At 39.8% G+C, this 18,229-nt stretch overlaps 2 protein-coding genes across 2 annotated transcripts in view; one reads left to right on the forward strand and one right to left on the reverse strand.

Moving 5' to 3' along the window:
* The window catches only part of usb1 (U6 snRNA biogenesis 1), a 28,994-nt gene extending 19,330 nt beyond the window's left edge, over window positions 1–9,664 (forward strand). Inside the window, exon 7 of the mRNA XM_043707166.2 lies at window positions 8,704–9,664. Coding sequence (XP_043563101.2) covers window positions 8,704–8,808 — 105 coding nt within the window. The 3' untranslated portion in view covers window positions 8,809–9,664. The remainder of the gene's footprint in view (window positions 1–8,703) is intronic.
* Window positions 9,665–13,702: 4,038 nt separating this feature from the next.
* pla2g15 (phospholipase A2, group XV) overlaps window positions 13,703–18,229 on the reverse strand; it is a 46,006-nt gene continuing 41,479 nt past the window's right edge. Inside the window, exon 6 of the mRNA XM_043707167.2 lies at window positions 13,703–17,519. Within this exon, the coding sequence (XP_043563102.1) occupies window positions 16,999–17,519 (521 nt within the window). The 3' untranslated portion in view covers window positions 13,703–16,998. The remainder of the gene's footprint in view (window positions 17,520–18,229) is intronic.

Genomic DNA, 18,229 nt, shown 5'->3' on the forward strand with positions numbered 1-18,229 from the left:
AGCAGTGGTATTTGTTGATCCGCTATAAATAATAAACTCTTATAGTTTATGTCATTGTTTGACCTTCATGGATTGAAAGCTCCTGATAGAACTGGTAAGTTTCTGATATTTCAGAGTTACGTTGTTTATATTTGTTTTACAATATGGTTTTATTCATGAATGTGCTGGGTATGTTTATTTTGTAATTTTGCTGAAGGATAGTCTTCATATTTGTAAAAACAAATAGCCCTACATGGTTCTGTCTTATACCAGAACATAGCAAATAGAAGCAGGAGTACATCACGTGGCCCCTTGAATCTGCTTTGTTACTCTGTAATATCATAAGTGGTCTTTGATCTTGGTTTCACTTTCCTGCTGAATGCCCGAATACCTTGATTCCCTTAGACTCTAAAACACTTATCTACCTCAGCCTTGAATGTACTCAACATTTCGGCTTGCAGTGATGCTTGGATGCAAATTCTACATTGTTCATTTTGCCTGGATATGTTATTGGTCAAATTTATGTTACGTTTTGGAAATGTGTTCACTAGGAAAATTGGTGAGTAAAATACAGTGCTTAATTTACAACTGTTCCCTAACCAGTAATGTTTGCAATATTGACTTTATTCGAGAGCCTCAGTAATGTATCACATTATCACAGTGCTTATTCCTCTCCAGTGGTGGCATTGACTAGCTTGCATTGCATGAGACAAACACGACATACGAGAATAAATATTTCTTCTGAAAGAAACTTCCAGTTTAATGCTATTAGTAATTTGGTTTATAAAGTTTATTTCCAAAGAGGGTTCAAGCCCCTTGTCTTGTTGAGAATTTGCTTGCTTCATTTTTTTCCCAAAAGCTTCTTGAAATGCAGAAAATCCATAGAAATTTTTTAAGGCTATGAATGCTGATAATTGACTTGCTTCTAATTAAGTGAAAGAATGTAGCAAACCTCGAAGGAATTCACTGATTTCGGTAGAGTATTTCAGCTTCAGCTGCCTCTGTTCATTAAGTGTCAAGCAGCCTCCTGTCTATCTACTTTGGATTCCAGTATCTGCATTTTTTTGTCTCTAAACTCAATCTGGCAAATCTTTGTCAGCACTTCCAAGTAAGATGAAATGCATGAATGATTAGCAGTAAAATAAAGTATATTAAGTTAGTTATTTTGTAAAAGTTTTCACAAACAATTAGGTATTAATAATGACACCTCATTTAATTGTCAGTTATTTTGTATGACGTGAGGTATAGGATCAAACAGCTGAACAAAAAAAATTATACTTTTTTGAAATGACCTAGATCCAGAAAGCAAAAATTCCTGTTGTGTTGCTTTTCCATTGTCACTGAAGTTCACCCTCCTTTAAAAGCATGGCCTAAAGTTCCATTGGCAATAGTTGCCTCTCGGTCCTTTGCTCAAGTGGTCAGTCTCCATAGCTTAGCTTTGACAGTGTGTGCTGGCAAGGGTTTCAGCTACAGCTGGGGGGTGTCACATCTTGAGGTTGCTCATCTCATAGCTGGTTCTCCCCTTCCTAACCCAGAATGCTCTGAGGGCAGTTATAGCACCCTTACTAATCATAGACTTGAGACTGAGTCTGGGATCTGTGTAGTTTCAGCAGCTCTCTTTGGAATAAAATTAGGAATTCTGGAAATACTCAGCAGTTGTGGGCGGCACGGTGGCACAGTGGTTAGCACTGCTGCCTCACAGCGCCAGAGACCCGGGTTCAGTTCCCGCCTCAGGCGACTGACTGTGTGGAGTTTGCACATTCTCCCCGTGTCTGCGTGGGTTTCCTCCGGGTGCTCCGGTTTCCTCCCACAGTTCCAAAGATGTGCAGGTCAGGTGAATTGGCCATGCTAAATTGTCCGTAGTGTTAGGTAAGGGGTAAATGTAGGGGTATGGGTGGTTTGCGCTTCGGCGGGTCGGTGTGGACTTGTTGGGCCGAAGGGCCTGTTTCCACACTGTAAAGTAATCTAATCTAATCTAAAAAACCTGATAGCATTTGTAGAAAGTGAAGCAGAGTTTCTGATTCAGCATTTAACACATCTCATCAAAATGTCCATCAGATAGTGAGTCCAAATTTCTATTGAATAAAATACCTGTTTTTTTTAAAAATCACATCTTACCTTTATCAGATCAGTTAATGTTTTGTTACAAGGCATGGTGATAATGCTATTTTATTGAACAGCACAATAACATTACTGCTTTGGATTGTGTGTGTGTGTGTGTGTGTGTATCTGACAAGTACAGATCAAGCATATGGTATATTCTGCACCAAATCTGCTCTTTCCATGCATAACCACTCCATCTATTTAACCCACTTAAAGAAATATATTCTGTTACTCAAAAGATTATTGAGAATTGGTTAGATGCAGTATTGTAGATGATTCTACAGTCCACACCTCCAAAAGGATGTGTTAAAGACTTTAGTAAAAGTAAGAGGAGATTTGATGGGAATGATGGGTTCCAGCTTTTTGTTAAATTTGTTCATGAGATATGGGTGTAACTGGCTAGGCCGCCTTTATTTCCAATCCCTAATTGCCTTGGGTAAGGTGATTGTGAGCTGCCTTCTAGAGCCTCTGCATTCCTGGAGTTAGTGACACCCACAATGCTGTCTGGAAGGGAGTTCCAGGATGTTAACCCAGAGACAGTGAAGGAAAGGCAATATAGTTCCATCGCAGGATCGTGTCTGGCTTGAAGGGCAACTTGTAGGTCGTGGTGTTGCCCCCCCCAAGCATTTGCTGCCGTTGTCCTTCTCAGTGGTAGATATCCCAGGTTTGGAAGGTGCTGAACGGAGGAACCTTGATGAATTGCTGTCGTGCGTCTTGTAAACGATACACTTTGTTGCCTCTGTGTATCAGTGATGAAGGGAATGAATATTGAATGTAGTGGTTGGAATACCAGTCAAGCTGCTGCTTTGTTCTGTATGATGCTAAGCTTCTTGAGTATTCAAGTTCGATTCATCCAGGCAAGTGGAGCAGTCACATAAAAATTGAAAGAACTGCAGATGCTGTAAATTAGAAACCAAAACAGAAGTTGCTGGAAAAGCTCAGCAGGTCTTGCAGCATCTATGAAGAGAAATCAGAGTCAATGTTTCTGGTCTGGTGACCCTTCTTTAGAACTCAGTTCTGAAGGAAGGTCACCGGACCTGAGACCTGAACTCTGATTTCTCTTCACAGATGCTGCCGGACCTGCTGAGCCTTTTCATCAACTTCTGTTTTTGAATTCAATCACATTTCTGACTTGCACCTTGTGGATAGGCATTATGGAGTCAGAAAGTGAGTTATTTACTGCAGAATTCTAAGCTTGTGACCTGCTCTTGTAGCCACCATATTTGTATGGCTGGTCCTGTTCAGTTTTTGGCCAGTGGTAACCCACAGGATGTTGACAGTGTTGAAGTTAGCAATGGTAATGCCACTCCATTCCAGTTCAAAAATAACACAACACTGGGTTATAGTCCAAAAGGTTTATTTGAAACTGCAAGCTTTCAGAGCCCCTACTCCTTCCTTAGGCAGCTAGTGAGACAGAATATATCGGGCACAGAATTTAAAAGTAAAAGATCAAAGGGTCATACAACTTATGCGAATGTATTGAACAAACCTAGATAGCTATTAAGTCTTTAGTCAGTTAGAATGGAGGTGCAGGTTTCGATTGATAAATATGTAAATCCTAGAATTACTTTCAGGTCACTCCCACAAGATAACTTCAGGTTTTATCAGAATAAATGTGACACCTCCGGTCAGACAATGTATTTTAGATGTGAGACTATATTTCTGCTTGTATCTGTCAGGCTGGTTTTATTTCCAAAGTAGGAATTTCTAAGATGCCACACTAATTGACTGTCTACAGATCGTGTGCTTTTTGAACAAAGTAGATTCACCCCATAGATTTGTATACGTGTGTGTGTGAGGGAGAGAGTGCATATGTGCACAGCTCTTGAGGGAGTATGCGTGTGTGCGCACGAGTTTGGGGCAATATATGTCTGTGAGAGAGTGTGAGTGCGAGTCTGTGTGTATGAGGGAGGATGTGTGTGAGATTGTATGGTGTGGTGGGGTTACATGTAGTGCATCATGAACCCAAGATTCCAGTTGAGGCTGTCCTCATAGGTATCACACATGGCTGTAAGCCTCTGGTCGGCGATTCTGCATTGTTCCGTGTCCCAAAGTCCACCTTGGAGGATGGTCACCTAAAGATCCGAGGCTGAATGTCCCTGACCGCTGAAGTGTTCCCCGACTGGGCGGGAACCTCCCTGTCTGGCGATTGTTGTGCGGTGTCCATTTATCCGTTCCGTAGTGTCTGCTTGGTTTTGCCAATGTACCATGCCTCAGGGCATCCTTGCCTGCAGTGTATGAGATAGATAACGTTGGCCAAGTCACATGAGTCTCTGCCATGCCTGTAGTGGGTGGTGTCCCCACGTGGAATGGTAGTATGCATATTGACATTCTTGACATGTCTTGCAGTGATTGCCATGACAAGGTTGTACAGTGTTATGGTCAATGTTGTCCTGAAGCTGGGCATTTTGCTGTGAACAATGGTCTGTTTAAGGTTTGGCAGTTGTTTTAAGGTGAGAAGTGGAGACGTAGGGAAGATCTTGGCTAGATGCTCATCCTCATTGATAATGTGGTGCAGGCTGTGAAGAACATGGTGTAGTCCCTTCGCTCCCGGGAAGTACTGGATGACAAAAGGTATCCTATCGGTTGTATCCCATGTCTATCTATTGAGGAGGTCATTATGGTTTCTCTCTATGGCACGGACAAGCTGGCAATTAATGAGTTGAGTATTATATCCCGTCCTTATGAGGGTGTTCCTCAACACCTTTAGGTGCTCGTTGTGTTCCTCTTCTTCTGAGCAAATCCTGTCTACGTGTAGGGCTTGTCCATAGGGGGTATTTGTTTTAACATGTTTAGGGTGGAAGCTCGAGAAATTCAGCATTGTGAGGTTATCCATGGGTTTGTGGTAGAGTGAGGTACTGAGGTGTCTGTCCATGATGGAGATAGGTGTGTCCAAGAATGAGAATGATTCTAAAGAGTAGTCCATGGTAAATCTGATAGGGGGATGAAACTTGTTGATATCACTATGTTCTGTAGTTGTTTCAGTGATTCCTCGCCATGAGTCCAAAGGAAGAAAATGTCATCAGTGTATCTGATGTAAAGCATTAATCAGAGGTCCTGTGCAGCAAAGAGGTCTTTTTCAAACTTGTGCATGAAAATGTTGGCATATTGGGGTGCAAATTTGGTCCCATGGTGGTTGCATGTGTCTGGATGACGAGCTAGCTGTCGAAGGTGAAGGCATTGTGGTCGAGGATGAAGCAGATGAGTTGTAGGATGGTGCCTGGAGACTGGCAGTTGTTGAGTGCTGAGGCTGTTACAGTGATGCTGTGATCATGGGGGATGCTGGTGTAGAGTGCTGAAATGTCCATTGTGGCAAGGAATCTTCCTGATTCGACTGGTCGATGGGTGCTGAGTTTCTGTAGGAAATCTGTAGTTGCCTGTCGTGTTCCTGGCTGGTCAGTTGTTGGAATACTTCTTTGCAATGGTCTGTTCTATTTTGTATGATGATGGCTCCTCCTTTGTTGGTTTGATGACAATGTTGTGATTAGTCTTGAAAGCATGGATGGCGTTGCGTTATGCTCAGATGACGTTTTGTGCTACCTAGTGAGTGTGGTAGATGAATATGGCGTTCACGCACTTCCTGATGGTTTGAGCATACATGTCCAGTCCAGGGTAAGGATTCGTCTCTCTCGTGCTCTCTCTCTTCTCTCTTTCCCTCTCTCACACATCTAAATCTATGGGGTGGAACTGCATTTGCAGAAACATTTTATTTTGTTCAAAAAGCACACTATCTGTAGACAGTCAATGTGGCATTTTATACATTTCTATTTTGCAAATAAAACCAGTCTGACAGATACAAACAGACTTGAAGTGTGCTCTCACCGACAATTCACTGTCTGACCTGAGGTATCACCTTTTATTCTGATAAAATTTGAAGCTATCTTGGGGAAATTACGTGAAATAATTCTGGGATTTACATACTAATCAATCAAAACCTGCATCTCCATTCGAGCTGATTAAAGACTTAATAGCCATCTAGATTTGTTCAATACATTTGTAAAAGTTGTATGATCTTTTACTCATTCACTTAGAATATATCAGACACAGAATTTATGTCTCTCTAGCTGCTTGAGGAAGGAGCGGCGGCTCCAAAAGCCTGCAGTTTCAAATAAACCTGTTGGATTATAACCCGGTGTTGTGTGATTTTTAACATTATTCACTCCACTCCAACACTGGCAACTCCATTCAATGCAAAGGTGTTAAGTAATGGTTAGATTATCTCTTGTTGGAGATGGTCAATATTAGGTACATGCGTGGCATGAATGTTATTGCTATTTATCAACCAAAGTCTGGATATTGTCCAGGTCTTGCTGAGCATAGACATGACTGCTTCAGTATCTGAATTGTTGCAAATTGTCCTAAACATGATGCAATCATCAGCAAACATTTGCATGTGTGATCTTATGATGGAGAGAAAATCATTGATGAAGCAACTAAATGTGATTGGGCCTAGAATACAATCCCAAACAACTTCTTCTGTGATGTCCTGGAACTGATATAATTGACCTACAACAACCATAACCATTGTCCTTTATGAAAGCAATGACATCGACCAGCAGACAGTTTTACCCCTGGTTTTCATCTCACTCCGTTTTGATAAGGTTCTTTGATGCCAAGCTCAGTCAATGCTGCCTTAATGTCAAGGGCAGTCACTCTCCTCTCACCTCTGGCATACATGTGTTGCTGTTTGTGCCAAGGCTGTAATGAAGTCAGGAGCTGCGTAGCCCTCATAGAACTCAAACTGAGTGCCAGTGAGCAGATTATTCCTTTTGCAAGTGCCACTTGATTGCACCTTCAGTGACCCTTTTCATCACTTTGACGGAGAGTTGGGAAGGTAGATTGATGGATCAGTAACTGGCTGGCCTGGATTTATCCTTTTTTTTGTGGACAGGATGTAGCTGAACAAATTTCTACATTATTGGGTAGTATTGTAATTGTAGTGGGAGAGCTTGGCCAGGGATGAGAACTAGAGCTAAACCTCAAATCTTCAGCACTGCTGTCAGAATGTTGTCAGGCCCGACAGCCTTTTCAGTATCCAGTGCCTCCAGTCATTTCTTGATATCATGTGGGGTGAATTAAAGTAGAATTACAGACAGGCATCTGTAATGTTGGCTACCTTAGGAGGAGGCTGAGTTGGATCATCCACTTAGCATTTCTGGTGAAGATTGTTCCAAATACTGCAGCCTTGTCTCCTGTACTGAAAAGCTGGACTCACCATCATTGAAGAAAGGAGTATTCATGGAGCTTCCTGTTAGTTTATCACTGTTTACAACTGGATGTGACAGGATTGCAGAGTTTAGATCTCATTCATTGGTTGGTGAGAGGTTAGAAATGCTAGGACTGAGAAAATTAAGATGTGACCTAATAGATGTTTTGAAATAATAGGAGTTTTGGGAAAGTAAGTAGAGAAAAACTATTCTCTTTGATCAATCTGTTGATACTTAAAGGCCATGGATTTCAAATAATTGACAGCAGATGATTTCACTTTGTGTAGTCAGGATTTCGATTCTACAACTTAAAAAGTATGAAAGCTGATTCCTTAAATAATTTTAAAATGGATCTGGAAAAGTACACGAAGATGTGAAGTTGACAGCGCATGGACAAAAGGAGAGATGTGGAACTGAGTACGACTACACTGTCAAAGACTAGCACAAGCACTTCTTGTGCTGTAAGTTTCTATAATTACTACAAACTGCACATGCTCTTTTGTGTCCATAAAATATAAAATCTTTTGGAACTTTGGGCCAATACAATCTTGTTATTGAACAGCTAGAGAGACATTGTTATTGAATATATTCAAGGCTGAGTTAGATATCTTTAAGGGAGTCAGGGGTTATGGGGGCAGACAGGAAAATGGAGTCGATGCCACAATCCAATCAGTATGATCTTATCGAGTATCACAGAAGATTGGTGGATTGAATAGTCTACACTGCTCCTAATTCTGGCTATTGAGGGAGTGCAGCGTAGGTTCACGAGGTCAATTCCTGGAATGGCGGGACAACCTTACGCTGAAAGACTGGAGCGACTGGACTTGTATACCCTTGAGTTTAGAAGACTGAGAGGGGATCTGATTGAGACATATAAGATTATTAAAGGATTGGACACTCTGGAGGCTGATGGGTGAGTGCCGAATCGGAGGACACAGCTTAAAAATACGGGGTAGACCGTTTAGGACAGAGATGAGGAGAAACTTCTTCACCCAGAGAGTGGTGGGTGCGTGGAATGCTTTGCCCCAGAGGACAGTGGAGGCCCAGTCACTGGATTCATTTAAGAAAGAGTTGGATAGAGATCTCAACGATAGTGGAATTAACGGTTATGGAAATAAGGCAGGAACACGATACTGATTAAGGGATGATCAGCCATGATCATATTGAATAGTGGTGCAGGCTCGAAGGCAGAATGGCCTACTCCTGCACCTATTGTCTATTGTCTAATTCTTGTGTTCCTGAAGAAATTTACATGCAATATTTTCAGTTGAAATATTCAGGGATTATGCAAACAAAATTGAAGAATTGAAATGTTTGATCAACTTTCAATGCTTAAGAAAATCCATTAGCATGTGATGGTAGTGTATTAGATCTGGCATCATTCTCTAAATTTGATGTTTTGCTGTTGTTGCAGGCTATAGTGGATAGATTTGAAAACAAAAGCAGAGTCCTCCGAATGTTTGCAGATCAAGTGCGATGTAAAATTGGAAACAAGATCTTCTTCTTTCCTATGCGATAGCAGCCATTACTCACTTTGAAGAGCTCAACTGGAAGCAACAACTTGCCCTAAGATTAACACCAAGAAACCTTGGGAAGAAACCTGCTCTTTCCCATCTATCTCCTCTGGCTACGGAGATGCAATGTAACAGCTTGCCTGTAACAGGTCATGTATTTCGGCTAATTTGTAATTGCACTGAGCTATTCATCTTTCAGAATAAAGACACCCTATTTTTCAGATGAAAGAAGATATGAAGTAAGTAAATAGTAATTTTATTTTAAATTTCCATTCAATGAGATTTACTTTTTAAACCCTAGTTCTACAAATGGCTTTACAGCAGAACTGCCTCCAATTCAGTGGAGTTACTGCGCCTAACGCATCATAATACCTTAATCACATGGATCTTCAAAATAGTTGGATTTTACAACTTGTTGATATTTTTTCCATTTTTCATTTATTTCATTTTAATATTGAACTAAACTCTGAAACTCTTAGGGCTTGGAGCTATAGTCTTTTCAGTCTTGTTGCATATTTAAAATGCCTATTCCATATGCAATCTTCAACTTGAAACTATTTATAAATATGTTTATCTTTTGCAATTTGGGTATACAGTGTAGCATTTTTTCCTTTAAAAAAAGTGGGAATTTTGACTTGGAATAAACATCTTGTATATAACTGTGAAAATGCCAAAAATAAACCAAGTATTCATCTAAAAATGTTCTTCTGTCAAAGTTGTAGTTACATGCATGAAAACTGTGAATGTGACAATCCTGATAATGTTTTGGATTGAAGCCTGTTAAGTATTAAGGTTTGAGGATTGCAGTCATGTTTTTGTGTATATTTGTTTGTAGATATAACTAAAAGAACATGTAAGCTATTTTGATGGTTTTCTTGATACCTGGATTTGATTACTGCATAACACAAGCGTTAAAATTTCCTGCCAAACAACCAACAAGTTTGGTTTATTTTAAGACTAGGAAGATGTATTGAGAGTTCATGATTGATACAAATTGCTGTATGCTTTGTACCATTCCCTCATGAATACAAGATCTCAACCTTAATCTCAGTGTGAGTTTCAAGAAATGATCAATTTTGCCTTCTAAATACTAATGGAAGGGGATGCAAAGTTAGGACTAGTATTTTGCAATCTGAGGGCCCATTTACTGAAGAGATTATTGTTTTTGCAATTCTACTCAATGTTGTAACACCCAGGAAATCATTGGAGTCTATAATTAAACAAAGATCTGCGAATGCTGGAAAATAGTTAACATTGAGTGCAGTGTCTATCCTTCAAAACCGTTCTGTTCTGACAAGGTTGTTACAAGACTCAAAATGTAACTTTATTTTCTCTCTTGATTTCACTTTTGCTATTAGTAATTTGTAAACATTTTATCTTAATCTCTCTGTTTCTTCTCTCAAATTTGTCTACCTCACCTGTAATTTTCTTTTGTCTCCAACTGCTTATTTCAATAATTTGCCCTTTTTTATTGTTCACTCTTTCTCTATCCATATTTCTTTGAAGACATACTACTGACACTAAGCAACTTACTGACTTTGCCATATCATGACCAATTCAAGGCACAGTTTTACAGATGAATGGTGAGTAAAAACAATGTGTCTCACTGCTCATATGCCAAATTCTGTTCCATTGCTCCAGTCACCAAGTGCTTGCATTTTGACATTATCAAAATGCAAGTGCTTATTTTTAAATTGGCTCAAGGAACTGATTTTCCAAGAAATGTGTCTCACTTCCTGGTAACTTTTACAATCCGTTAAGTGGGACATGTACTGTCTGGCATGGTTTGCAGCAAATTTGTTTTTATGATCAACTGATTTGAACACTCAATGTTGGATTGCATGTAAAAGTACAAGCAATTCTTCTGGTAACTTGTGGAAAGGAAAGGTTTTATTTAACTGAATTGCCGAGAGCAGTTTGAAGGCCTATTATGTGAAAGCAAGGTAGATGGCCTCACCATTTGTCCGAACTCTGATATCTATTGTAATAGGATAACTACCCCAAGGTAATGATTGCATTAGATAAACCTTCTGAAGTCCATAGGAAAGGGAGGATCTTAAATAGAAAACCAAAAGATTGTTTCCGTGCTGTATAACTCTGACTCTAAAATTGTTTCTCATTTCAAAATTTCTGAAGTTGAAAAGGAAGCAGTGTTCCAAAATTTGCAGGTACAGATCAAGGCAATAGGTTGTCACTGTATTTCGATGGATTGGCCAAATCTGCTTGATATTTAGTATGGACAGATGTCATGTCATCTTCTTGGAATGAGGAAGTTACAGGCTTGTCAAAAACGTGTAGGGGTTTACATTTAAAGGTGATGCATCAAGAAAGAGACTGATGTTGATCACTCATTAAAGTGCACAAGCAATGTGAGGCAAATGTAGGGAGATTTACCAGGAGTAAGACAAGGTTTTGAATTGTCTAGGTGATTGTTAGCTAAATAAAGGCAGAATCCTCTTAGTTCTCCATCATTTTAGGGTTTTTGGAGAATTCCAGGTGGGAGTTTGGCCATCAGAATCTTCAAATTCCTGGGGAATTCCTACAGAGTTTGTTGTGTCTAGGATTCCATAACTCCATGTCCACTGCTCCAATGTTTATCTGGTCATTTAGAATTTCTGGGCCATGAATACCAATCTGTTGTACCCAGAATGATAAGATTTCAAATAAAACAGAGTGCATTTTTGACTTCCTGTCGGTAATGGAACAGGACATCGAGAAGGAGAGAGGAGTACGATTGAGGCCATTAAATTAAATATTGCAGGGAGAACTCAAAATGCATAGATTCAGAGTTTGAGAATTTTATTTTAATTAAAATATTGGCTAAAAAAGTAAAAATCTCAAAGAAAACTTAGTTATTTATTTTTCATTGTGTTGTCAATTTATAATGCCACTTTCTTAGGTTTCTGGAAACTTTTGGGGCATTTTATACTGAGATGATTAGACCAGCTTAATTCAAAGAGCAGAAATAATTCTTAATATCTCTCTTTAAAACAGATGGGAAGGAAGGATGTTGTTTTCAGCTTTTGCAAGCAACAGTTAGGACATTATGGGGAAGTGAGTGTGAATGCTCAGATTGTTAGCAAGGCAGCATTGTGTCATCTTCAAACATGAGCACAGCAAATCTAGGTAATTACATGTACAGTATTAATGTTACATAGTGATGAACATAAAACAAATTTATCTCCGCTGTTAATATTAGTGGAATATCTTGATGAAATTTTACATATTTTTTAATTCACTTGTGGGACATGGATGTTGTTGGCTGACCAGCATTTATTATCCTTCCTTTGTTGCCATTGAGCTGCTGCAGTTCACATGCTGTAGGTTGACCATGATTTGGATAGTGAGGGAATTCCAGGATTTTGACCCAGCAACAATTGAGGAATGGCAATATAATTTCCAAGTCAGGATGGTGAGTGGCTTGGAGAGGAACTTGCATGGTGTTTCCCATGTATCTGCTGCCCTTGTTCTTCAAGATAGGTCATCTGTCTGGAAGGTGCTGTCCAAGAGTATTTTGAGTTTCTGCAGTGTATCTTGTGAATAGTAAACACTGCTGCTACTGAGCGTTAGTGATGGAGAGAGTGGATGTTTTGTGTTGCTGAGCAAGCGGGCTGCTTTGTGCTGGATTGTGTAGTTTCTTGAGTATTGTTGAAGCTGCACTTATCCAGGTATGTGGGAGTATTCAATCACACTCCTGACTTGTGCCCTGTAGATGGTGGACAAGCTGAGTTACTCACCATGATATTCCTAGCCTCTGACCTCTTGTAGCCTCTCTGTTTTACTTGGTGAGCCCGGTTGAGTTTCTGGTCACTGGTACCTGAAGGTTGTTGATATTAGGGGATTCAGTGATGATAACACCATTGAACGTTAATGGCAGTAGTTAGACAGTCTCTTTTGGAGATAGTCATTGCCTGGCATTTGTGTGTTGCAAATGTTACTTGCCACGAGTTAGTCCAAGCCTGAATACTGCCTAAATGTTGCTTTGAACATTGACTCCTCAGATACTGAAGCAGTTACAAATGGTATTGAGCATTGTGCACTTTGATGAAGAGGAACAAAAAAGCAGAAGTGAAATTGTAGGGAGATTAGTAAGAAAAACTGTATATGATATACTGGAATAATGAAAAACCACAATTTCCTGGATTTCAGTGAGATTATTCATAAATAGCATCATGTACAATAGACCTTTCTACCTTTCCAATGAATTGTCATTTTTAACTGATAAAGATATATAAAATCCAAAAATACAACAGTTCTGTAATCAAACAAGTTAATATTGAATCAAAGATGATTTTTGAATATTGAAATGGACGACTGTAACAAGGCCACAGAATTCCATTCAAAGAGAATTTGTAAAGGAACAGAGAGTAAAGCTTAGAAAATAAATATCCAAGATTAAAATCTCAAAAGCTGTTGCATAACCACCAATAGTGAGTTGGAAAGTAGTTTGGAGGATTTTAGAGCTGCTGAAGGAGTTTAGAGATTGGGACAAGGCCACAGATGAATTTTAACATGAGAATGAGCATTTAATAAAGAGGTGTTTTGGAAGTGAATGCCTATGTGGGTCAGCAAGCACAGAAGAAGCAGACCTTGCTATGAGTCAGACACCAAGCAGCAAAGCTTTAGATGAGCAAGTTTTTGGAGGGTACAGAATAAATGGACAGCCTCAGCGTTCAAATAGTTAAGATTGGTGTTCATAAAAGCATGGATAAAAATTTCTGCAGTAGATGAGCTCTAGCCATGATTACCATTGCCAGTGTCCACTTGGTATTGTGTACATGGGCACCTTCAGGAACCAGGTACTATGTCTTGCTGCCACAGTCATCGACAGATAGTAACATCCCAATGTAGTTGGAGACTGTCAGAAGATGAAACTCAGACACACGTACATGGACACAGTTCTCGGTGTTGAAATCAAGTTTATTATCCAGTGAAAAATATAACACTCTTAGTAGAAACAGACAGTGGTTTAGTAAGCAATCTTGGCATTTATCAGTGAGACATTAAGTTTAACAAGCACATTGGCAGCAACTGGGTATCAAACTGTAGAGGTGTGGGCAACACCCTTAATACACAATAGTTACCAACCACTCAGACTGAGACATTAAGCTCACCATGGCCTCTGTCTCTCAAAGTAATGAATATTTGATATTTCCACCTCACCCCCTCAAACTATACACCATTTGTTGAGGTGGGATTGGAAGAGGGTGGGGCAAGCTAGCCATTTGCCATAAGTCTCTGCTCATTCATGAGGCACTCAAAAGATTATACTGATTGATGTGTCTCAGGCATTTCCCAAGTAGCCTCTATTGGGAACAGCTCGGAGGAGGAATTGAGTGCTGCTGGGGCTGTTCTGCCATAGAAGCACTATCCCTGATAAACAGGTCGCTGAAGGTTACAGTTGAGATTTTCCTTTGATTAGCAGGATTATTGTGGTGCAATCTTGAAGACTTCAGGAATTTCATCACAAGGGACCAATTGCAAGCAATTATGGAATTTTTAAAAAAATATCTGTAGCAGCTTTATTAATGGCTGCAGCCAGACTTGGCACCACGAGGAATGTGCCACTTATCAAAAATATAACAATTAAGAAAATATTCATATCCATAAATAATAATTGGTCAAACTCACTGACCCAATATTTGGAATATGCCACATTTACAATAGTACTATATATTAAAATATACCATTTGAATGTTATACTTAGACCAAGGAAATTGTCAACGCCCAACATTTAAAACAAACAATCAAAATCAGAAATGTCCAAAAATCTTTGAAAATGTAAACAGGACACTAAAGGCTTATTTTATTATAAAAGCAACCATATCCCCTAACCCCATCCTGCCTTCAGCTCTTACAATCCAGGCACATAGCTTATTTGCGCCTAAATGACTACTCTTTTTAAAAAAGGAGCAAAGCAGCTATCAAAATTGAAGCCTAGATCCCCACCGGTTGGACAATAGGTGGTAACTCTCTTCTCAAATCTAGGCGAGATGGTGGGGGCAAGGGAAAGAAAGCTTTGGTTGATACTAACTATCCATCCTGGCCAAATACAAACACAGCAACTGATTCTTTCACACTGTTCCACAAATATAACATTTGTCTTATTTTAGGTTCTGTTTACAGATAAGTTAATCAAGTTATTTTTCTAAATCTATGCACCATTTTTCTGATGTTAGATTGTAAAATGTGTCCCTTTCTTCCTAAAGTCCCGTCTCTGTAATCTGGAGGATAAACCCAAGGAGCTTTAATTATTTAGACTGTTGGCATAAGAAAATTGTGTTACATCATTTACAACTTTAAACAGATTCCTGAACCAGAAGGAGTCAAGTTATCAGCAGTTTCATGGGAATGGAATAAGGAAAAGGGAAGAAGGACAACTTCTTAATTCAATAAGCTTGGAAAGGTTACAAAATGGTTTAGGAGAAAAACTTCATAAAAGGTAGGGCATTCAAAATTGGGGCAAAGAGAAATGGCTTTTGTTGGGAGGAGGAAGAGTAAATTGAAGTGTTAGGCCTCACCAGCTCTGACAAAACCCACAAGTGAGATAAGGCACAGAGACAGACACAATTAAATTATCAAAATATTGCACAACAGTACTCTTAATATTCTTCACTGGAAGTCAGAAGTTAAACAATTCTAACCAGAGGCTCGAAAAAGGTCAAATAATTATATCAGAATCATTTAGTGCAGCTATCCACAACAAAAAAAGAGAGACTTCAGCTGTAGGAAAAGACATCATTTTCCGCTCCATTTGAAGTGTCAACTCAAAAACAGGTCCAGAAAAGGAGCATTCAAAAGTAGTAAAAAGCAGATTCAAAATTAGGAAGACAGTCAGTACCAGGCTAGTCAATAACAATGTGTCAAATAAGCTAATGGGGGTAGGATATTTAAAACACCATTTGGATGTTAAAAAGAGAAGAGCTTTGCATACTCGAGGAATGTACCTTAGTGGACTGAATGTCTGTCACATCCATGCTTTTGTACTTAAATCAGCATATTGTCCACGGTCATTCCAATGATAACCCTCATCAGTACAGATCCTTTACACTTCTTGTTAATGCACCTTAATTCTACCTTCAGAAAAGCACACTAATGTAATTCTTCAATTAATCACACTTTGCTTATTAGTTCATATGAGATGGATACTAAAATGGCTCAGGAAGTGTGTAAAGATCCCAAGCACTATGATAGATGGGCTTGGTGGTCAGAAGCATGCACATCCATCTTGCTGATAAAAGATACAAAAACTAGCCTTTCTATAAACCCTCCTTATATACAACACATTGTGTGTGTGTGTGTGTGTGTGTGGGGGGGGGGGGTCTGTCATTTGAAAATGAGACTTATAATGAAAACAATTCAAGAACCACTGTCCTTTCAGAAGCAGTCAAGGGTGAGGTTTATCTTCAGGCATCCCATTTGGTTAAAGGGTTCAGCAAAAGCACCTGTCTATTAGGGCTGTGGCTAAATCCATTTCCCAGGAAGTAATGGGCATGGTCTGATCTAATCCCTAAATGTTTGGAAAGAATAAACAGCCTCTGCTCCTGTTTCACTTCTCAAACTACACTGCCACAAGACAATCCACAGAGGCTCTGTCGTGGTACACAACCTTTGGTTCAAAGGGGTCAATTGGGACTTGTTACTTTACATTTAAAACAATCTGTGGGTAATAACGTGCCTCCAAGGTATGGCATACCTCCATGATAGGTGGGACTTAGGGAGTGACCTAGGCCCATAGGTAGAGACATTAGTGTCTGCCACAAGAGCCCCCTTATTACTTCATATGTTGACTACCCGACTTCAGTTAAAATACAGTCCAACATATATGGCGGAACAGGTCAAGGGCCTACTTTCAACTCCTACTTTCCCAGCTAACACTGTCAAAACTGGAAAAGGTCCCAAAATGAACACCATTAACCTCAGAAATGTGGAAAACAGCTCACTTTGCAACTATCTGATTTATACATGCACTGTTCTGGAGTGACGTGAGAGTTAGTTTCACTACTCCTATAGCCCCTTACAGGAGGAAATTTAGTCTTATTTTTACACAGCTTATGCTCTAATAAAGCCAGATATCAAACATTGTTTGAAACAGATACATTAGACAGTATTCATAGACGATGCTGTGCCTCAGATCACCAGGAAAACATGGCGCAACTATAAAAATAAAAAGGGAGCTTTCTCTCATCCAGAATTCAAAACAGAGGCAGATTAAATAGCATTTTTTTGATGTAGGATATTGTAGTGAGGTTGGACAGCATATCAATATGTTCATTTGAACGCAATTCCTTCATATGGACTTTGCCTTTCTGTTTCCCTTTCCAGTTTTGGCACCGAAGAGCACTCACTAGGTTGACTGTGCCATCACCATCACCGTAGTGCACTTTGGGCTCCTGGTCAGGGAAAACATCGTAATGAAAGGACTCAGGTGTTTGTATTCCAGTTCCATACAAGCAGTATATTGTTACCCCTGGGGCAGTCAAGTTGTACACCAGTGATTCAGTGTTTTGCCGCATGAGCCAGCCATCTTTAAAGTTGATGTCCTGGTAGAATTTCTGATAGTCCTTCATTGTATAATTGTGTGTTGGTGTGGTGACAAAAATTGTGTCCACCGACCAGGTATTGTTGTAAGGAAGTAGCCAGTTTGTGGAGACAGCAGTCCGTTGCTGTTCACGGATCTTCAGTGGGCTGATGACAGGAATTCGATCATTGTCTCCTGTGAAGTTAAGCAAAGTGCTTTAGCGGTTTTGGACATTTAGATTAGACTAGATTACTTACAGTGTGGAAACAGGCCCTTCGGCCCAACAAGTCCACACCGACCCGTCGAAGCGCAACCCATCCAGACCCATTCCCCTACGTTTACCCCTTCACCTAAAACCACGGGCAATTTAACTTGGCCAATTCACCTAACCTGCACATTTTTGGACTGTGGGAGGAAACCCACGCAGACACAGAGAGAACGTGCAAACTCCACACAGAGAGTCGCCTGAGGCAGGAATTGAACCCGGGTCTCTGGCGCTGTGAGGCATCAGTGCTAACCACCGTGCCACCCACCACAGGCAGCACAGCACAGCACAGAAATAAGACCAGTTGGGTCAAATGGCCTATGATAGCATTAGGTTCCATAAAGAACTTCTCCCATCTCCTTTATTTCCTTTCTCCTTCTATCCATTAGTGACATTTGCCTCAACCTGTCCAGAATATTGCCTGGACCACATTTGAAACACTCTGAAGAAAAGTGCTGAAAATAATGTCACCTTATGGAGGAAAAAAATTGAAATCCTTAAAAATAAAAGTAAAACTAAGGAAGTTTTTAACAAAGAATTCATCCCCCCCCCACTCTCCCTGGTGAGTGTTAGCCATTACTTAGAATAATTCAAACCAGTCCCACTACCCTTCCATCTTCTGAATAAAATGCTTACCTTT

The sequence above is a fragment of the Chiloscyllium plagiosum genome, unplaced genomic scaffold, assembly GCF_037043375.1.
Source record: "Chiloscyllium plagiosum isolate Xiang-an unplaced genomic scaffold, Cpla_swu_hap1 HiC_scaffold_17, whole genome shotgun sequence".
NCBI lineage: Eukaryota > Metazoa > Chordata > Chondrichthyes > Orectolobiformes > Hemiscylliidae > Chiloscyllium > Chiloscyllium plagiosum.